Source organism: Mesocricetus auratus, unplaced genomic scaffold (assembly GCF_017639785.1).
Source record: "Mesocricetus auratus isolate SY011 unplaced genomic scaffold, BCM_Maur_2.0 Super-Scaffold_100028, whole genome shotgun sequence".
In the NCBI taxonomy this organism is placed as follows: domain Eukaryota; kingdom Metazoa; phylum Chordata; class Mammalia; order Rodentia; family Cricetidae; genus Mesocricetus; species Mesocricetus auratus.
Window position 1 is genome coordinate 4211828 of NW_024429209.1, and position 22451 is coordinate 4234278.

The 22451-nt window shown below is 44.8% G+C and overlaps 1 protein-coding gene across 1 annotated transcript in view; it reads left to right on the forward strand.

Annotated features, from left to right (window-relative positions):
* Ctnnbl1 (catenin beta like 1) overlaps nucleotides 1-22451 on the forward strand; it is a 158152-nt gene that overhangs the window by 67936 nt on the left and 67765 nt on the right. The window contains 4 exon segments of the mRNA XM_005082661.4: nucleotides 1663-1754; nucleotides 10463-10535; nucleotides 10729-10787; nucleotides 12114-12262. Coding sequence (XP_005082718.1) covers nucleotides 1663-1754; nucleotides 10463-10535; nucleotides 10729-10787; nucleotides 12114-12262 — 373 coding nt within the window.

A 22451-nucleotide genomic window follows, 5' to 3' on the forward strand; every position in this document is an offset into this window, starting at 1 on the left:
CTTCACTGTGGATTATCGTAAAGAAGAGGGAAGATGGGTACCCAGGGAGTAAGAGAGGCAAACACAGCAGCCTGTGGTTGGGAGCTGGCTCTAGTGTAGAGGCAGAATTTGGCATTGCCATCTGTCAGCCTAATACTGGATTTTGCAATACTGAAAGCTTATCAAAAGGCCCTGGTGTGATAGGGAAAGCACGGGTCTAGAAAATCTGTCTGGTTTCTGCTTAAGCACCCACCACAGTCATATTGATCCCTGCCCTCCCCCTTGGGTGCCCAGTTTTTATCAGGTACAATGCTAGGAGCTAGGACAGGTCAGGATGTTAGGCATGGCTGATTCAAGGACAGTCTGATGGGGAAGCCCAGAACAGAGAGGAAAGGGTGCTGGTGACAAAAGCTATCATTAGAGTCAGTGAAAATCATCATGGGGACTGGGAGGAAGGGCCTCAGATTGTTGCAAGAGAGCTGACTTTGGCTGAATGAGAAGTCAGGTGCCCTTTGCCAGTGTAGGATGAGTGAAGCTGTCTTGGCCAGGAATATCTTTTGTTAAGCTGAAACTGTGCTTCTGGAAAATGAGAGCAGGAAGTGGGGTTGTGCCAGTGGGACTGGAGGAGTCCGTTTGTCCAGAGTTTGGATGACATGTGAACCATAGCAGGGAGAGTGGCTTTGCTTCCTGTGGGCAACAGGAGGCCATTGAAACTATAAGCAAAACAAGACAAGATGAATGAGTTGGTTGAGACTTCATTTCTTGGGTCCCTGTGCTACTCACTCCTACAGCACTGTGGCCCCTCCCTCAGTGAAGGCCCCAGTTCCTTCACTGGCCCTTGAGGAGCCCGACTTAGGTGAAAGAGAAGGGGTGGGAGTGATTTCTTAAGCGCATTCCTTCAGAATTCAGGCCCAGCGTGTTCTGGGCATTGCACTTAAGGAACACAGAACAGTATCTGCCTTGTGAGACTGGCCCAGTCTAAGATAGGAAGCAAAGGGCCCGAGGGGAAGGGAAGCATTTGATGTGGAAGGGCAGTAGTAATTTTTAAATGTCCTTCTTGATATCATATCATATAATAGCTTCTTTCCCTTTGCCTCCTAATTCTTAGTTTTCTTATTAAGTCACACTTTGACTGTTGTAGAAGATAGCAGGACCAATTATTTGCTTCCAGGTACCTAGCAGCTACCTCTGCCAGCACGGCCTTTCCCCCTTGCACACATTATTTTGTTCAATTAAGAAGATCATTCTCGCCTCCCTGGCAGCGTCCTTGTTTCTACATGATTCAGAGACACAAAAAGAGAGAGAACTAGAATGGAGAAGTTGGAAAAGGCAGATTCTTCCCTGTCCATGACTAGCTGCAGACCTCTGGGACTAAGTGGGCCTTGCTAGGTAGCTCTCCACCCATCTTCATGCTCTGCTCTGGAGCTGCCTCTATTAGCATAAAAATCTGCCCCTTATCCCTTCTGTGAATTCCATCAATTTCAGTTATGACTTTCACTTGTAAGAAGAAAAAAAAAAAACAACAACATGGCGACTCCCTGGTTAATCTCAAAGTGACAGCAGCATCTGGCTAAGAGGAATTCAGGGAAGTGGGAAGAAGTAAAATGCCTGTTGTGGGAAGCAAGCCTGCTGCAGGTGGAAGCTGAGATGCTCTCCCCAGTGACTGGTATCTGTCTCTTTCAGCTATTGTGGAAAACATGGCAGAATTCCGTCCGGAGATGTGCACGGAGGCTGCCCAGCAGGGGCTCCTGCAGTGGCTGTTGAAGAGGCTGAAGGTAAAAGGGGCAGTGGCCCTGCCACTTACATGTCTCAACTCTGGGTGTGGCTGGGGCCAGGGAGTTGATGGAGATTGTCCGCCCCTGGCCATATGGTCTAGTTTGGGAAGCTTCTGGTACTTCCTGTCCTTTTGTTGCTTGTCTTCCTCCCTCTCCCCCTTTTTAAGAGATCTTTTTGAGTTCCACTTCTTAAAACGATCTATTGTTAACAATATTGTATATATTCTTTCAGAAATCTTCTGTACATATATGGGAGACAGTGTTGTGTGCATGTAACATTATAAGAATTATGTTTCCTTATGCAAATTGTTTTTAACTGAACTAGTAATGATTGCCTAATTTTCCATTGGACAAATATGCCAAAAATTACTTTTTTTTTTTTTTTGAGATGGGGATTCATGGAGCTCCCAGCTGGGCAGACCTTGAATTTCTGATCTTGCCTCTACTTTCCAATTGCTGGGATTTTAGGTGTGAGCAGGGTAGCACAGGGTGTCCAGTCTGTGCAGTGGTGGGGATTGAACCCAGGGTTGTGTGCATGCTCATCAGCACCGTAGCAGCTGAGCTGTGTCCCATCCCTCGCTCTCAATTTTAATTTAATTTAAATGCTTCTGTTTCCAATTTTTGCTTGTTGTAAGCAGCTCACAGTGAGTATCACGTCCAAATACTTTTCTGATGCACTTATTTACGTGATAGACCTAGAAGTGACAAAGGGTATTTCATTAGCATTTGAGGTAGGTATTGCAAAGCTGTCACCTGTAAAGATTGTCCCACTGATGTGAGGTTTCTTGCTGCTCCCTTCAATACCAGGCATTATCAAACTTAAAGGTTTTTTTTACACTTACAAGTGAAAATTGATGCTCTGGTATTTTAAGTTAGATTTAAAATCAAATAACATATATGGGCTCCTAGCTGGTTAATAGCCATTCATGGGCTAGGGGAAGTCATTCAGTGGGTGGTGAGCCCGTACACACCTGTAGTCCTAGCACATGGGAGGTGGATGCAGAAGGGTCAGAAGTTCAGTCATCCTCCACCTACATAGCAAGTTGCAGGCCAACCTGAGCTATGTGTGCCTTTCTCAAAACAAAAATAATAGAGCTTCGTATTCATTTCTTTTAGCTTCATATTTGTATCCTTTGTCCTCATATCTGTTGGCTTCATTCTTTCTTAGCATAGTGTCATCATCTTTTTAACTGTTAGTGCTATCCTATAGAGTAAATGAGAAAAGGAAGGCAAAACTATTAGCTTGACCAACTGTGTAATAGGAGGCAATAGCCTATATGTTACTGCAGTGGTCCTCAGCTGGCAGGGTAAGAAGGGGCACTTCAAGGAGGAGTGATTCTTGAAGTGGTCATGCTTATCCAGAAGGTCTGGGTGTGTCAGGTCAGGCTCATTCTCCTTGTCTTGGCAGAGCTAAGGGAAAGGTTCTGCTCTGACAGCCTAGGTCTTCTCCAGCCCTATTCACACAACCATTGGTTCCTGTTAACTCTGTGATGTAGACATGCACACGCCTATCAAAGGATACTAAGGCCAGCTGGTACTACCAGTGCAGACGGGTGCATTTGCTGGCAGGACTCAATGCACTGAGCCCCCTACAAGCCCTTTCCTTCTCCCCCTTAGTCCTGTATCCTGCGGATAGCTAATTCATATGTGGCCATCTTTGCATCTTCCTTTTGGACTTCTAAGTCTGGATGTTCTTTGGCTTTAAACTATACTCAATCCACATACAGTTCCTTTCCCATCTACTAGGTCCCATCCTCTAAGACTTTGAAACACTTTGTGAATGTGTGTGTGGTGGAGGAGGGGAGAGTCAAAACTGATGGGATGGGATGGGATGGAGTGGGATGGGATGGGATGGGGTGGGGTGGGATGGGATGGATGGGATGGGATGGAGTGGGATGGGATGGATGGGATGGGATGGGATGGATGGGATGGGGTGGGATGGGATGGGATGGAGTGGGATGGGATGGATGGAATGGGATGGATGGGATGGGTGGGGTGGGGTGGGATGGGATGGGATGGATGGGATGGGATGGGATGGGGTGGGGGGACCCTAGATTGCTGATAGAATTTGTGGTCCCATCCTTAAAACACACAACATAATCTAATAGTTTTTTGCTCTGTGAAGTCAGGACAAGTTTTTTTCAGTTCCTTGGGACTTAATAATGAATTTAAGGATCATTCTTTAAAATTCCTCTGTCCTTTGAAGGCTGTTCAAACTTGCCATGATAGCAGTCTTTCACTGTTCTCTCATACTCTCTGTCTCTGTTTCTCTGTCTCTGTTTCGCTCTTGCTCATTCTTTCTTTTTTTGGAATTGGTTATATAGGAAGAAAAATTGAGACCTTTGGGTGTTTAGTCTGAACTCCATTTGCTATTTTAGCAAGCTATTATTGAGTTTTGCCTTAGGGCACAGAAATGTGTATAATCCTCAGGACAGGAATAGCCTTGTTGCTATCTAAAACCATTTTCAAGGTTTCCGGTACTTAAACATTAAATTGCTATTTGGTTATTTTACTGGGAAGCAAGTCCCCTTAGAAAACCCCTGAGCTGGGTGGAACGTTTGGAAAGTTCACAAAAGCAAGCCCGGCTGACTGGTAAGACCAGCAAGAAGCCATGACCTTTGAAGAGGCTTCGTTCTAGTTCCCCAGCCCAAGAAGGTAATGTATTCTTTGCCAGCATCAGCCTTGCAAACATCCCGAGGTGGGCTAGACTCAGAGCCTGCCCTTCCTTGGGCCCTTGTGGCGGCAGCCAGTGGGCCTTCACTTGTCTAGCCTGTTTTCTTTGGAAAATACAGAGTCTCTTTCCCACCACTGAGGTTCCATGAGGTAACTGAAGACTAACATGAGAGTGCCTTTCAGTTGTGACCATCTAAACAGCCAGGCCTTCAGCAGGGGTGTGTTGAAATCACAAGTACAACTTTAAAAACCAGTTCCCTGCACACAGCCCAGGTCTACTGTCCTAGTTAGGGTAACTATCACTGTGCTGAAACACCACGACTATAAGCAAGTTGGGGAAGAAAGAGTTAATTTGTAGTTCATCATTGAAGCAAATTAGTTCAGGTCTCTTAATAGCAGGAACCTGGAGGCAGGAGCTAATGCAGAGGCCATGGAGGGGTGCTGCTTACTGGGTTGCTCTTCAGGGCTTGTTCAGCCTGCTTTCTTATAGAACCCAGGACCACCCACCTAGAAACCACCCTACAGGCTTGCATATAGCATGATCTTAGGGAGGCTTTTTCTCACCCGAGGCTTCCTCCTTTCCGATGACTCTACCTTGTATCAACTTAATACAAAACTAGCTAGTACATCTACCATCTCAGGTCCACATTTGGTATATTCTAGAAATGTTCCTTGTGTGATTTTAGTGTGTGCCCCTCACTAAGATCTACTGAGCTCTAGAGTGTGAAGCCTCTTTTCTGTCCTTGTCCTACAGACTAATACAGTGGGAAAGCTGCTTCATTGCAGTGACTGTGCATCGATCTGCCATGCTGCACACACCTCTGCACCAGAGCCCACCCCCTGCCATCCTGCACACACCTCTGCACCAGAGCCCCCTCCCTGCCATGCTGCACACACCTCTGCACCAGAGCCCACCCCCTGCCATGCTGCACACACCTCTGCACCAGAGCCCCCTCCCTGCCATGCTGCACACACCTCTGCACCAGAGCCCACCCCCTGCCATGCTGCACACACCTCTGCACCAGAGCCCACCCCCTGCCATGCTGCACACACCTCTGCACCAGAGCCCCCTCCCTGCCATGCTGCACACACCTCTGCACCAGAGCCCCCTCCCTGCCATGCTGCACACACCTCTGCACCAGAGCCCACCCCCCTGCCTGTTTTAAGGCCCCTTCCTGCTTAGTCTTGTCTTTTCATTCCTCAGTTCTGAAACATTAGCCTTGTTACCTGTTGCAGAACTCCTTTGCTTATCCTCTGTACTCAAAAATGTCAGGCCTCTGTTTTGCTTATGTCCCTGTCTCTACAGAGTACCCTTTTTCCTTCTGTTTTTTTAAATATACATAATCAAAATGAATACATATATATATATACACACATGCATACATAGATATACATAACCACTGTGAAACTGCTTAAATCCCTTCTCTTTCATAACCTGCGTCATTCTTAGACTTGAAAGGAAGTGTGTACTTTGTACCGTGGTTAAGAAACTAAAAGTCAAGACCTACAGATGCCTAGTGTCTTGCCCAAACCTATCAGGTAGAGCTGGAGCAAGGACTTAACTCACACCTCCCGAAGAGTTCTCATGGACCTTCCCATGAGGCTGCTTTGCCTCCAGTCCATCCGCTACTCTGGTTTCTGAAAATAAACCCCTTCCATTTTTTTCCTTATGGATTTCTCCTGGTTAGCCGGTCTGGATCCCAGCGTTTATCCACAATTGTGCCGCACAGATGGGACACCTTTTCTTCATCTGGAAAGTAAAGGTGAACTCATCATCAGCTGACTTCCTTACCCTGAATGGAAGACCCAGACCTGGCTTGCTCTCTTGCATCTTCCCAAGTCTTTTCTGGTTCCTTGCAGATTCTTAGGTCCTCCCAGCTGTACTTAATCCTCAAAGCAAGGGTTGAGTCTGTGTCTTAGCAAGCCCTCTTGGTGAGTGATGTAAGGGAAAGTCTCAGCTGAAATTCTAGAATCCTCATGTGTCTGGGTTGTTGGACTGAACCCTCTATTTTGACTGATGATCCATGCTTATTTAGGGTTCCTTCAGTAATTCTCAGTGAGGGGCCAATGGGTGCCAGGCATGTTAGGTACAGATGGCACTGCTTCATGCTGGTAGCCTAGCAGCATGTAGCAATAGTCATGGGGCTTTTTTCACCCATCAAATGAAACCTCTCTAATTTATCCTAAGGAAGCTAAGACCCATTGCAAAGAATGGTATTAGATGGATTAGCAAATGAATAGATATGTGTCTCTCTGACAGAAGAGACACTATGTCAGTTTTTTACTTGGGCACTACAAATGTTAGGATGCCAGTGTACTATTGAAAATAACACCAAAACCAGAAGTTTTCTGAAAAAATGAAATTAGTATTGCCACTGAGTTTCCAGTTTAAATCAACATTCTAGGAACCATTGCCACATTCAGCATGAGCTAATCAATTCACCGGTCAAGTTAAGCGGCCAGTATGGCTGGGTGATGCAAGCTCGTTGGCCCCAGGTGACCCAGGGGTTGCTTTGACAGTTGTAAGGCACTGGCAATGTGTCTGAACCCTATCCCCACCGGTGTTCAGGTGAACTGCAGATATAACCTCTAGCCTCTGGCCATGGGTGGTAGCATAATTGTTTTATACTTTTCAAAAAAGCAGCAGCTCCCAAGAAAGGAGACTAATTTTATTCAAGACTAGTCCATGCTGAGTATAAACCTATGCTTGACTCTGCAATTACTCTGATGGCTGCAAGATTTAGGATCCCCAGGCTCCTGGATGGAAGATCCCTGCAAGCATCAAGACCCCCTGGTTTACACTGTAATATCCAAGAGGTAGTACCTGCCCGATGAGCTCTCCTTCCTCCTCATTCTGATGAAATGTCTTTGTTATTTGGTAGTTTATATTTTGGAATTTCTGGCTGAGATTCAGACAGAAGTAGTTTCCTTGGTACATTTTGTCTTTTGCTAGACATGAAGGTTTAGTGTCCCTCCTTTCCACCTGCCCAGCTTCAAGTGTCATTGCTGCCATCATCTCTGCATTTCCCCAGCTGACACTGACTTGCATGTATTAACTGCCCAGCACATGTGAAATGCCTTTCTAGATCCATGCATGTATATTTCTTATCTGCATAAATAGCTCTGCCGAAAGCATGCAGCTGTCCCCAGTCTTCAGATGAGGGGAGAGTCCCATGAAAGTGGGTGGGAGAGCCAGTGAGCTGGCCAGGGTCTCCCCAAAGTGGCCTCTTGCCAAACTGCCTTAGACTGGTTCCACATTGCTGAGAGTGGTCATGTCTAAACATTTTGGTTTCCTGATTAGATCTCTCCTTTGTGCCAATTTCTCAGTAAGAGAGCTTCTGTTTCAAGAAAAAGGGTGATAGAATTACAACTTGGGTTTTTTTACTCTGAATAAACTGAAGATTCCTTATTGTATCAGAGAGCAGTAGCTGTGGCTCTCCTTAACAACCAGGAGTCCTCAGTAGGGTGCTCAGGTGCTGGGGGCTTGTTAGGAAAACTCATTCAGCTCAGATTATTTAATGCAGCCACCTCAGAAGGAAGACATGGCCACATTGGAGACCTTGGGTCAGAGAGCAGACTCATTTGACTGAGAGCTGAGACTTTAACTCACACATTCTGATTCCAGTCCAGGAGCCTCAGTTCACACTGTGCCTTAGATGCTTTCATAATACCCTGCATGATTCCACAGTAGCTCTCCAAAGAAGGGTTATTTTTCAAAAGAATGTATTGCATACATTTAGTTAGTTAGTTAGTTAGTTAGTTAGTTAGTTAGTTAGTTAGTGTGTGCGTGCACATGCTCACCACAGTCTGCATGTAGAGGTCAGAGGACAACTTACTGGAGTCATTTCTCTCCCTCCACCATGTGGGTCCAGGGATCAAAATTACGTTGTCAGTCTTCATGGCAAATACCCTTAACCGCTATCCCAGAAGTATTGTTTTAATTTTCATTTTACATATGGAGAAACAGATGAAGAACTTTACTTGGGTCATAGATCCTGTTACTGGTTCTTGGTGTTCTTGTTGTCTCAGTGATTTTGTTTTACTTATTAGGTAGTTAGATTCAGAGGGCTTATTGTACATGTGCAGTAGCTAGCATTTCAGTAGCTATTGGAAGGGAAAACACACATACAATAGAAGACAGCATCATTGATTTCATCTTCAGTGCTCCAGTCACTACTAATAGAGTGCCCCTCCTCATCTGCTCTTCACTGATTTTCATATAGCAACTACCAAACCTAGCTTCACAAAGGTATGATGTCATTAGAAAAAAGGAACCTTGAGCTGGAGTGTGCAGTGCTCCACAGCTGTCAAGTGTCACCAGCTTTCCCCTGAAAATCTTTGCATAGTTGTGGGGAATTCAATCCACCACCCCAGTTACCTCAGCTCAATTTGGAAATGCCAGACTTTGTAGCACATAGGTAGTGGCAAGTTCCATAACTGTGGACAGGGTTCAGCTTTAATTCACGTCTGTTGGCTATGGTGCTCAATCTATCTCACATACAGCAGGTGCCCAATAATTGGTTATTGAAAGGAAGAGAAAGACTGCCTGTTAACTTTTAGGCAGAAGTGTATGCAATCCACCAGAGAACAGGAGGCACGGAAGCCCAGAAAGATCCTTGGATATGGTGGCCTGGTGTCACTGGCCTTCCTTCATTTAAGGGTGTCCTGTTTCAAAATACTCTAGCTTTTGAAAAGCTACATGTAAGTTGATGTGACTAAGATGATTTAAAACCTAATTGCAGCACAGGAGGCTTGATTCTGACAGAGATGCCCACTGCTTGGCTTTCCACCCTGTGTTTTGAGTTCATAAAACAATCCTTCTTCAGGTGAGACATACCATGGCCTGTATTTAAGCTCTGGTTTTTACACAAATTTCTTGAAATAAGCCTGCAGTTTGCCTGGGGAACACACAGTGTAGTCAGCATGTGTATGACCTTGCACTTACGGATCTTTTAACCCGAGATGGGTCAGATGCGGCCGCCTTCCTGAAACCTGTGAGGTGCACTTGGCTTGATGAGGAGGACATGCACAGAAAACTGAACTGGTGCTGGCCATTGCTTGATTATCTGCCACCGCTCTTCCCCCTTAAGTACAAAATCAATGTCCAAGCAGGCCTGTGGATGGTGCGAGGTGATGGAGGCGCTAGCTTCAGTGTGAACACTCTCCTGTCCTTTGCAGCTATAGAGATTGCCCGTCATCTCAAAAACTTGAATACAAAGCAGGGGTTGTGCTGATTAAAGTCAGGGTCTGTGTGACTGCATCTCAAGGAGCTGGCTCCCATAACTAAAAACACCAGTGAGGCTTGGCTTGCACAATTGTACAAGGGGGCTGTGGATGGTGCCGTGTTGAAGTCTTGCAACTAAAGTAACTGGACAGGCATGAAAGATGGTTTCTGCAGTGGACGCGTCCCCTCCAAGTCTTCAAGCTGCCGAGCACACAGCAGGGGAAGAATTGTGGGTAGTAATTTAGATATTAAAATATTAACACATTTTTGCATACTTAATGTAGTTTCCCTTTTAAATAGTAGGCAGATTATGGACTACAAGCAGATAGGTTTATGGTTTCAAATTAAATTTTAAACATTAAAAAAATGCCAAAAGGAGCTACTTCATTATAAATATTTTTAGCTAATCTGAACAAGAGCTTGCTTTCTTTTCAACTTCTCTGATCATGTATCAGCTAATTTACAGCCTCATTTTGTAGTTGTAGCTTGTAAATTGGAGTTTCATGTGTTTTAATCTCTTAAATTCAAAACTTTCTCTTATTTGCCTTGGGCACACACAGTCATCACTGGACTTAAAATATGGGCATAAGGTAGGTTCTGTGGAGGAGGGTGCATTCAGCACTCTGGGTAGGGCTGCTGTGACCATCCTCCGTTTACTATGGAATACCTGTGTCTAGTCTCCGAATGTAGCAAGGTGATGTTCTCCCTTAACCTGCCTTTTCTTTAGCTTCCTCATCCCTTGTGGGTGAACAGTTTGCCCTAGAAAGGAAGCAAGATGCCTCAATGGCTTTCTCATTCCTGTTTCCTATAGGCCAAGATGCCCTTCGATGCCAACAAGCTGTACTGCAGTGAAGTGCTGGCCATCCTGCTCCAGGACAATGATGGTGAGCTCCCTCCTATAGAGACAGGGCCAGGCCGGGAGCCATGCTCATCGCCCGGATTCTCCGCTCACTCTCGGTGCAGCTTTTGTGCTCTGTCAAGCTGTATTGATTTTGTTTGCTGATGGATCAGTGGTAGATGGCTGTAAAATCTGACAGTTGGCTTCGTTTTTTTCTCCCTCTATTTTCCTTCTTTTAGACAACAGGGAGCTGCTGGGGGAGCTGGATGGGATCGATGTGCTTCTGCAGCAGTTATCCGTGAGTAATCTTTCTGCTTCCTGTGAGCCATGAAGGTCCATGGCTTGCTGTGAGTGGGGCGGAGCTGAAAAACATGGGAAGGAGCAGCCAACTGCACCAAGGCAGGGCGGAGGTCACACTGGTGGCACAAGGCTTGCCTCCTTGTCTTGGTCACTGTGAGCCTGGCGCAGCCTTTCCTAACCGTTAGCCCAGAGGCAGTGAGCTTTCCTCTGTGTCCTTAGGCCAGAAAAAGCCAGTTGCGTTCATTTGCCTTGCTCTCAGCATGATTCCACTCCTTCCCCTTTGGCCTAACCCTAAAGGAATCTGCAGATGAGCTCAGGGAGAGCCACTTCCAGCACAGGGGGCTTGAGATCATGGGGACAATGGGGATGGTTGTGGCTCTGCAGGCAGGAGTGAGAAATTGGAAACTGCCATTTTCTCCATGAAAGGAATGTAAATCCACTTGAAATGTTATCCTGCTGGCATTCTGGAAATGCCGTCAAGATTTCTCCTAACAAACCTCATCTGTGTTATTCCAAAACAGCACTGAAAATAGATCATTTGGATCCAGACTGGAGAATGTTGAGTGTCTGGGGTGGCAGTTTGCATACAGCTTCCCTGTGGTGCCAGCCAGAGTGACTTGGCCTCCACCCTAAAAATAGAGCTTTGTGGTGGAAGCAGTTTCCAGTCCCCATGATGCACCCGGTGCTCCGTGCTCTGTGCTCGGGGTGCTCAGTGCTCTGGCCTTAGTCCTGTGGGCACAGACAGTATGGGGCCGCTGCCCAGCTCAGAGGCTCTCCACCATACCCAGCTCCCTTCCTGGGACTTTGAGTGCCTGCCACTAAGGGGTTCAGCAGCCCTGTTGAGAAGTAGCACCTCTTCACATGAGATGGGATTGGTTCCTCTGGGTTGTGGCCACATTAGGAGCTGAGAGCTGGTGGGGTTGGACTGTGCAGGAGCAGAGTGTAGGGGTCTCTGCCAGAGTTGTTTGGGGACCTGAACTGTGGTTTCAGAGGTAACCCCTCTCTCTATGTCACTGTGTGTCCCTTATGGACTTGTCTGATTCCATCTTATTTCACAATGGAAGAGGTTTGAGGGGTGCTGTTATTTTGTCTTGAAGATACTCAGCTAAGTGTTTAGTGTTTTTATGTGAACTGGCGTATGTGCATTTAGTACCTACAGGTCAGAAAACTTGGTTTCTCTAAACTGGAACCTGGCAAGAGCTTCACTGTAGAGTTCTGTTTCCTTGGTGGGGTTTTCATGACAGGCAGACTTTGGAAATTGTAGGATGGTAGCTGATGGAACAGCATTTGTTGATGGCTCCTTTCTGCTCTTGTTGCTTGGCAGGTCTTTAAAAGACACAACCCCAGCACAGCGGAGGAGCAGGAGATGATGGAGAACCTGTTTGACGCGCTCTGCTCCTGCCTGATGCTTAGCTCCAATCGTGAGCGCTTCTTGAAGGGCGAGGGCCTTCAGCTCATGAACCTCATGCTCAGGTATGCTTCTGGGCTTGCCTGTCTGTTTGCCCCTCACTGCTAGCCTGGATTTAGGATGTGTAGCTGTGTTCCTTTAGTCACGTGAGTTTCCCATTCATCTGGAACGATGATTATTTGGGAATGTCTTCTAAATGTGTCTGATCAGGGTTGGCGAATAAAGGTGTGTATTGTTTGTGTGCTGGGTGTCAGTTTGTAATGTGGCAACTGCCTTGAAGGGCCTTGTCTTTGTTCCTTCTTTTGTTGTGTTGGTTTTGGGAAAAGCTAAGCATTCCCTTATAAACAAGTGGTTCTCAGCATTTGTGACCCTTTAATATAGTTCCTCATGTTGTAGTGACCCCCAACCATAAAATTATTTTTGATGCTACTTCATAACTGTAATTTTGCTACTGTTAGGAATCATAATGTAAATATGTGATATGTAAAATATCTATATTCGACCTGTGACTCACATGTTGAAAACCATTATTCTAAACTTAGGTTTGTTCACCTCTAAATTTAGCTCAGTTTTCTCTGTATCCTCCGTAGACCTCTTTATCTATAGTTCTGTTGTGGACAGCAAAATATTTGTTTCTATTCATTCAGTAATAAATTCTGTATGTGCTGCGAGCCTAAGCACAGGGAATATGAAAATGTGAAGGATGGTCCTAGAACTTTGGGTTTAGTACATTCTTTAATGTATCTTTTTATTTCTGTTCTACTCTTTAAAAATGATACTGTTCTGACTTCTTAGTTACTCCACAGAATCTTAAAGTGGGAAACAAAGGAGGGAACTGCATTGTTTTGATAACTTTTATTGAGAAATGTGGTGAGGGAAACATTTAATCCTGGGAAGGAAAACAGAGTTTCTGAGGAGGTAGCCAGAGTGGATTACTACTAAGGGACAGCTTTTGAAATTGCAAGACACTGAGCAGAGCTTGCAAACTACAGTTGGAATTTTCTACTCTATGAAATTCATGGAACTGAGCCAGCGTTGGCTATCTTGAAACCTCTAGTCATGCACAGTGACAACTCTCAACAAAGATGTCTATGAAAATTTCTTACAAATTTGACATATATTTATTAAGCTTAATTTAAACTGTAGACATGGAATCTGTTTTCTATTAGAATGCTGTTGGGCACTGTGTTTATTAAGTATTAGGGAGGATCATCCTTCCAAAAGCTAAGATGCCTGCTCTGTCACCCAAGTATAGCTTGCCTGTCTTTGGGTGGATATTGTCTTCTAGGTAGGTTTTTTGTTGTTGTTATTTTATTTTTTATTGTAATTTTGGTGGGCGGTTTTTTTCCTTGCTTTGTTTCAACATTTTAGTCCTGTCACACATTTCATATTGTTTCTTTTTAAACTTAACATGGTATTTATCATTCTGTGACATAATCTTCATGAGAGAGCAGTAACTATGTGAGGGACACAGGGGACATACATAACATTTTTCAGTTGTTGACATTGAGGCAATTTCTAGTGTTTCACTATCATGACAAACTCCACAATGACCAGCTTTGTGTTTTCAATGACTTGGGGATTATCCTTGTCCATATCTTTAAAATTCCTTTTCTTTAAAAGGCTTGTGGAGGGCTGAGGTATGCCTGTCATCCAGTGTATCCTAGACCTTGGACTGACTGAAAATCTTGTTTTGAGAAATTGCTTTTAAAAGCAAATTGTTCTTTAAAATGTGGAGAGGGTTATGGGAAACTACTCAGAAGCCTGTACTGTTGAGCTGATTCTGGCTTTCCCTTCTTGAGGTCGTTTATCTCTTAACCCTTCTAATTGCCTGTCCTCTATTGAAATGGCCACTGTCTCTCAAGCAACAGTATGCAAAGCATTTGGCCTTCTGGGTGTTCTAACCTTAAAGTTACACTCTACAGGGACTTTCCCCTACTAAGCTTCTTACAGGTCTGCACTGCCAGAGTCTGTGAATGGTTGAATGCAGACATGAAGTGATGAATTCCTGCAGCATATGGCTCCGTAATGTGTAGCAGTGGGGAGCTGAATAAATAACCAGAAATATGGATTATTCAAACAGGAATGCCGAGGTTCTGGGAGGCTAATTAAAGAGCTCCAAAGAACTGGAGCCAGAGCTCGCACCTCTCGGATCTACTTCTCAGTTTTCAGTGCTGAAGTTGCTGTGATTCCATCCTTTGAATTAATTAGCAGTATCCACAGACTCAGCGTTTCCTTTTGTCTCTTGTCCATGCTCTTTGTTTCTCATTGTTTTTCTTCTTCAGACTTCCAAATGGGAAGTTTGACTGGGAAGGAAGATTTTTCCCTATTGTATTATGTTGTCCTCTGGCTAGAGAAAGCCCATTTAAAAACGAGGATGCCGAAATACTAGAAGAGCAGGAAGTTTCCTGTGGTTCCATTGCCTCAAATGTGAATGTTTACTTTATTCCATCAGTCTCTGAACTCCTGGGAGAGGCCAGCTTGCACAGAAGGCAGCCCATGAGATTGGGAAGATGGGCTTTGGACTTGAGGTGATATTAACTTGGGACATGGGTTTCCCATCTACAAGCTCTGGATATTTGTTGAATTACTTTAAAATTTTTGCCTCTGACCTTTATTTACTTATTTATTTGTATGAAAAGTATGGGAAATAGTGCAAAAGTTTCAAGGATTTTGAGGGAACCAAATTTTATAAAGTCGGGCCATTCTGGAGCTACTGACACATTGAAGAAGTACTATGTTAACTATATGTTAAGTGCTAGGCCTATATGGCAAGCAAGATAGGATTCCTGCTTTTAAGAAATTTAGAGTTATCTGGGTGGCGGCGGCTGTGTGAGGCTTTAATCCCAGCACTTGGGAGGCAGAGGCAGGTGGATCTCTGTGAGCTCCAGGCCCAACTTGGTCTACAGAGTGAGTTCCAGGACAGCCAAAGCTATACAGAGAACCCCCCCCCTCCCTCTCCCTCTCCCTCTCCCTCTCCCTCTCCCTCTCCCTCTCCCTCTCCCTCTCCCTCTCCCTCTCCCTCTCCCTCTCCCTCTCCCTCTCCCCCTCCCTCTCCCTCTCCCTCTCTCTCTCTCTCTCTCTCTCTCTCTCTCTCTCTCTCTCTCTCTCTCACACACACACTCACTCACTCACTCCTGCTCTAACCAGACTGTTTTAGATGCTGTAACATTTATCATTTCCTCTGATAACACCTTGGTGTTTGTGATTGAACCTCACAATGCAGTCTTCTGCCCATGTAACTTTTCCCAGCCTGATTTTCTGCCCTCTTAAATTCTGAATTTGGAGCCCTTTGCTGTGTCAGGCACCGCTGGATGGCCAAGATGTTTGTCTGGGTCTCCAACTAGACTATGGGCTTTCTGAGCCTGGATCTCACAGAGATCTGCCTGCCTCTGCCTCCCAAGTTTTGGGATTTAAGAGTACACTAGCTTGGATTGTGAGTTTCTAAGAGCAGGAACCCATCTTCTCATGTACATGAGGGGACCTAGCTCCAGAGTCTGTCATTTCATCCTGGGCAGGGCCTGGGCCCTCCCCTATGTGTCCAGGCTGAGAGAGCATCCCTCTATGTGGAATGGGCTCCCAAAGTCCATTTGTATACTAAAGATACCCAAGGCCCCATAGATTGCCAACGTCTCCTCACTGACACCCAAATTTAGGGGGTCTGAATCAGTCCCATGCTAACCTTTCAGCCATCAGTCTGGGGCCCATGAGCTCCCCCTTGTTCAGGTCAGCTGTCTTTGTGGGTTTCACCAGCACAGTCTTGACCCTGTTGCTCATCACTCCTCCCTTTCTGCAACTGGATTCCAGGAATTCAGTTCAGTGTTTAGCTGCGGTTGTCTGCCTCTGCTTCCATCAGCCACTGGATGAAGGTTCTGGGATGGCACATAAGGTAGTCATCAAACTCATTATCAGGGACGGGCATTTTAGGTAGCCTCTCCACAATTATTTAGTTTGCCAGTTGGTGTCATCCTTGTAGATTTCTGGGAATCTCACTAGTGCCAGATCTCTCCTCAAATCTATAATGCCTCCCTCTATTGTGGTATCTGTCATCCTGCTCTCCTCTATCCCCCCCCCTCAACCTTCCTGCTCCCCATGTCCTCCTCTCCCTTCCTCTTCTCCCCCTTTGTTTCTCCCAGCTCCCTCTCCCATCCCCCATGCTCCCAATCCACTCAGGAGATCCTGTCCCAATCCCCTTCTCTGGGGTATCATGCATATCTCTCTTAGGGTCCTCCCTGTTTCCCGTACTTTCTGGCAGCGGGATTGTAGGCTGGCAATCCCCTGTTCCATGTCTAAAATCCATATATGAGTGATTACATACCTTGTTTGTCTTTTTGTGACTGGGTTACCTCACTCAGGATGGTTTTTTCTAGTGCCATCCATTTTCCTGCAAATTTCAAGATTCCATTGTTTTTTTCCGCCAGCTGCTATTTTTACAGAGATGATTGAGCAAGAAATAAAATTCAAAGCTGGGTGTGGTGGTGAATGCCTTTAATCTCAGCACTTGCGAGGCAGAAGACACCCAGAGTTTGAGGCCAGCTTGGTTTATAGAGTGAGTTCCAGGATATCCAGGGCTACACAGAGAAACCCTGTCTCAAAATACTTTCTTCAGAAAAGGGTGGGGGGAATAAGTGCGGTTTATTGTGCTGTTTAAGAATGTGATGGGAGTGAGAGGAGCCGGTGTACAGAATTATATACAGTTTGGAGTGTGGCAGAAAAGGGAGGAGGTGCTGTAAGTGCCCAGATGCCCTGAATGAGATGGATCTGCCATTTCCTCCTTCGGCCCCACAGACGTCTCTCTAGTGAAATGGTTGCTACAAATAGAAGAATCCAATAGATCTGGGTTAATTTTAGCCTGTGCTCCAAACCGTCTTCTGGCACCACCAGCAGGCACTCTTTACCAGTGTGTCCTTGTTTGTGAACAGTTCGGTGCTCTTTAAGAGCTGCAAAGCCAGTGGGACAGGAAGAATTACATTGTCAGTTTCCTTGAAAACGTTGACATGAGGCTTATTACTTCTGTTGTAAACCCTGTTCCAGTTAGAAAGAGAGGAGACCACTGCTCCCCAGAGATGTGTTCAGCGCAGCCTGGGTTGTGTAGCAGAAACACAGTGAGCCCATCTCTGTTATTAACTGTAAAGGCAAGAAGAGGAGCAGAAGGACATAGTCACATCCTCCAGGAAGCACCATTCTTGTTTGCCCTGAATGTGACAAAGAGGGTGATGACACCGTCTGCAGAGTGGGCTCAGTGAACCCAGTGACCAGGACTTGTGGCCAGGTGGACAGGCAGAGGGCAGCCTGGGGCCTGCCTGGATATTTGCTGCCTGCTCGTTCCCTGCTCTTAATGAACATGTGAAGGTCTGGAGCGCTTAGCACTTTCGTTCTCATCCTTCTGATGTTTCAGTGACTGGAAGAGTCTTCTCTAGCCTCCAGTCTCTCAGGATCAGGCAGAAGAAATGCTGCGGGGCTGAAGATGGTCAGTGTTTGCACCTGTCCTCTGGGAACCAGACAAATGCTCCACAGGCACAGAGCAGTCTTTCCTCAGCCCTGCAGGTGACACGGCACCACTTCAAAAACAGAGAGTGCCATGGTAGCAGCAGATTAGCTGACAGGAAGTGGTGGCAGACCTGTCTGAGCCTTCCTGTCTGACTTGGTAGCTCGTCCCCAGTCCAGAATAAGTTGCGGTATTTGAGGCGTTCATTTGATGAGTTTTACTCTGTATAGACCCGCCCTTCGCAGGATAATGACAACTGTCTTTGTCAGACCACGTGTTTCCTGGTACCCTTTCACTCCATAAATCCTCCTCTCTGACTCATTGTTTCTAGGTAACAATCGATTTACTTTCTGGCCATTATATATTAGATTTCATTTTATGGAATTCAATTTAAATGGAGTAATGCAGTGCGTGCTTCCAGTGGGGAGTGGTGGCACATCTGACCAATTTCACCTAATGTCTTTTTTATCAATAGTTTGTCCCTTTTTCACCACCAAGTAGTATTTTATCACACAAATAAACCAGTTTGTTGATTCATTTATTGATGTACGTTCGTATCTAGTTTTTAGCCTTAGAAATGAACATTCAAGTGCAAGGCTTCAGGCACACATATTTCTCATTGTTTTGGGGTCAACACTGGGGAGTTGAGTGGTTCAGTCATGAGATTGGTGTGTGCTTTGGTTTTTGAGGTGCTGCCAGACTGCTTGCCAAATGATGCCATTTTGAATCCCATGGCATCGTGTGAGCTCCAGGAGCCCTGGTTTCTCAGTGGCACTTAGCTTCTCGGTGGCACTGTACCAGTGTGTGTACACAATGGAGGGAGGGGTCTCATACAATTGGGGTTTGCTTTTCTTTATGATGAGCAGTGTTTGTTGGGTGTCTGAGTGCACAGTTTGACTCCCCACATATCGCTGCTGGTCAGTTCTCTTTAAATCCTTTGTCCTTTTGGTGGTAGGAGGCTGTAACCATTATGACCATTGTAGAAGTTCTTCATACGTTATCGATATGGTCTCTTGTCAGGTGTGCATTACAGACATTGTGTTCTGCCTTTGCCTTTTCCTTTCCATGGTAGTCTTTTGAAAAAATTTTAATTCTGATGGTGATTTATTTGTTCCAGTGACCTGTTTGTCTCTGAGTAAACTGAATACCTCCTGTCGATTAAGGAAGTTTTCACTTTTGTCTGTTGACAAACTTACTTGCATGTGAGTCTTCCACACCCTTCCTTTAAGAATGTAGACTTCATAGCTTGATAATTTGTGGAGTTGTTTTCTGTTTTGTTATAACTTCTAATCAGTGTGGCTGGGGGATATCAATTTTATTGATCTCGGAGAGCCAGTTTTTGTTTAACAATTTTCCTCTACCCTTTTTCTGTTTTTTTTGTTTTGGTGGTTTCTGCTCTGGTTTCATTCTTTTCTTTTGGTAACTTCAGGAGGGCTAATTTGCTCTTATTTTCAAGGTAGAAATTTGAGAATCATTTGAGGGCTCTGTTATTCTCTAATGTGTATACTGTTGTAAATCTCCAACTGCAACGCCAGGGCAGCTGTACACACTCTTGCTGTAATGTGTTTTATTTGTATGTAATTCAAGATGCTATTTTGATTTCATTTTTCCTGAAGTACTTAGAAGGGTATTGTTAAGTTCCCAAATATTTTGTGCTTTTCCAGCTGTCCATCCTTACTTCTACTTCAGTTACACTATGGTCTTCTACTTCAGTTACACTATGGTCTGAGAACAGACTGTATGTGACCTGTTTAATGTAGCCTTCTTCAAGACCCAGATTAGTCATGCTGCCAAGCACTCCTTGTGTGTCAGAGTAGCCTTTTGCTGCCTCGGCAGGATGCTGGGTAGGTAGAGGTGGTGTCATATTGCTTACAGGTCGTTTTTGATTTGGTCTGTTACTGAGAAGTGTCAGTGGAGCCATAGCTGCTGTCAGGGATGTTGGGCTTTGTCTTTTCATCCCTGTAAGCTTTCACTTTGTGAATTCTGAAGTTATTTGAGACGCTTGAACGTTTCAGATTACATCAGGTGTGATGGCACACACCTTTAATCCCAGCACTTGAAGGCAGAGTCAGATGGATCTCTGAATTTGGAGTCTGAGGTTTATAGAGTGAGTTCCAGGACAGCGGCGCTACACAGAGAACCCTGTCTCAAAACAACAACAAAAGTTAAAAAACGTTTCAGATTACATGTTCTTTTGTGTAACTAGCCTTTTTTTTTTTTAATGAAGAAATTACTTTCTTTGTCCCTAGGATGATTCTTTGATCTGAAACTTGATTCCTAGTACTATAACCACCATAGTATCCTGTTGTGGGAATCCATTCAGCCAATAGCTTCTGGGGTTCCAGCCCCTTCTGGGTGTGGTCTAAGGTGCTATGTGTAGACGGATAAGCTGGGAGAAGGGGTGTGTTGCTTTCCTGTGTGATGGTCTGACTTCTGATCGCAGCTTCATGTGCCCCCAGGGCAGAAGACCATGGTGGCTCTCTCTCTCTCTCTCTCTACCTTTATTGCTATCTGTGTGTGTCCCCAATAAATATTTGATATCCTTTTTGTTTGGGCTCTCATGGACTTCCTTACTCCCACCTACAGTATCCCCTTAATTAGTGTTAGCATCAAGTGTCTTTTATCATCTGTCTGTCTGTTGCCTTGCCTCCTTCTCCAACCAAATTTATATGCCGAAGCCCTGGATTTGGAGGCAGAGCCTAAAGGAAGGTTATGGTTAAATGAGGGTGTGGGGATGAAACTCTAAATCTAACAAGACAGTGTCCCACAGTAGAATGTGTCCCCAGAAGTTCCCCCTCCCAACTATGTTGTGGAGCCCACAGGAATGCTTCTCTCTCTTGCCTTCTTCCTGCTGCAGTAACATTTGATTGCAAAATATGGTAGAAATCCTACTGCAGAGTGTTTTGTTGTTTTTTTTTTAAATGATCAGTTACCTTTTAAAATAGATTTTAATAGAAAAAAAGGCCTTTTTATTAAATATATTTCTGTTCTCTATATATATCTACATTTTTATTGAGAATAGGTTCTTCTCCCATATAATGCATCCAGACCTCAGTTTCCCCTTCCAGCTCCCCCAGCTAGCTACTCTCTCCCCCAAATCTACTCCCCATCCATTTCCCTTTAGAAAAGAGCAGGATTCCAAGAGACAACCACAAAACACAACAAAACAGGAATCAGTAAGATAAGACAAAAGCCCTCATATCAAGGGTGGACAAAGCAGCCCAACAGGAGGAAAAGAGTCCAAAGAGCAAGCAAAAGAGTCAGAGACGAACCCACTCCCACTGTTAGGTACCCTATAAAAACACCAGGCTAACAGCTATAAAAGAGAACCTAACACAGACCTGTGCATGCCCCATGTGTGCCACTTCAGTCTCTGTGAGCCCATAGGAGCCCCACTTAGTTGATTCTGTGGGCCATGTTCTCCTGGTGTCCTCCATCCCTTCTGACTCCTATAATCTTTCCTCAAAGGAGGGGAATAGTTGTGTTTCTCTGTCTCCTGGTCCCACTGGACCAGTTTCTCTCCTGCCTGCCAGACTCACTGCAGCTTAGAAAATAATCACTTGGGGGTTAACACTAAATATAATTGCTTGTCCAATGACTCAGGCTTATTACTGGGGAGCTCTCAATTAAATTAATCCATATTTACTAATCTGTATATCACCACATGGCTGTGGCTTACCAGTAATGTTCTAGAATCTTACTTTTACAGCGGCTACATGGCATCTCCCTGACTCTGCCTTCTTTCTCTTCTCATCTTTGAATTTCCCACCTGACCCTATTCTGCCTGACCATTGGTCAAAACAGTTTTATTCATCAACCAATAAAAGGAACATTTGCAGCATACAGAAGAGACCCCATGGAGACCTCCAATTTAGACTCTCTCTCCAAATAATGTCTGCCTGTGGGTCTCTGCATCTGCTCCCATCACTGTACTAGGTTTCCACAAAGTTCCCCAACTCCACCTGTTTCTCCCTGCACTCTCCTTCCATTCCAGCCCCCCCCACACCTGATCCCTTATGTTCTTGTTCCAACCCACCCCTACCTCTCTATAAAATCTATTATTTCCCCTTCCCAGGGAGATTCACACATTCCCCTAGATTCGTTGTTACTTAGCCTCTCTGGATCTGTGTGGATTGTAGCTTGATTATCATTTGCTCAACAACTAATATCCAGTTCTAAGTGAATGCCTACCATATTTGTCTTTCTCAGTCTGGGTTACCTCAGTAGTCTAGTTGGCATCCATTTGCCTGCAAATTTCATGATGTCTTTTTTTTTTTAACAGCTGAGTAACATACTGTTGTGTAAATGTACCACTTTTTAAAAATCTGTTCTTTGATTGTGAGATATCTAGTTTTTTTTCCAGTTTCTGGCTATTATGAATAATACCAAAATGAACATAGTGTTGTTGGGGTAGGATGGAGTGTCCTTTGAGTGTATGCCCAAGAGCGGTATAGATGGATCATGAGGTAGATCAGCTCCCAATTTTCTGAGGAAATGCCATATTGATTTCTATAGTGGCTGTATAAGTTTGCACACCCTCCAGCAATGGAAGAGTATTCCCCTTGCTCCACATCCTGTCCATCATGAGCTGTCACTTGTAGGATTTCATCTTAACCATTCTGGTAGGTGTAAGATGAAACTCAAAGTAGTTTTTATTTGTATTTCCCTCATGGCTAAGAATGTTGAAATTTCTTTAACAGTTTCTCAGCGACTTGAGATTCCTCTATTGAGAATTCTGTTTAGAACTGTACCCCATTTTTAATTTG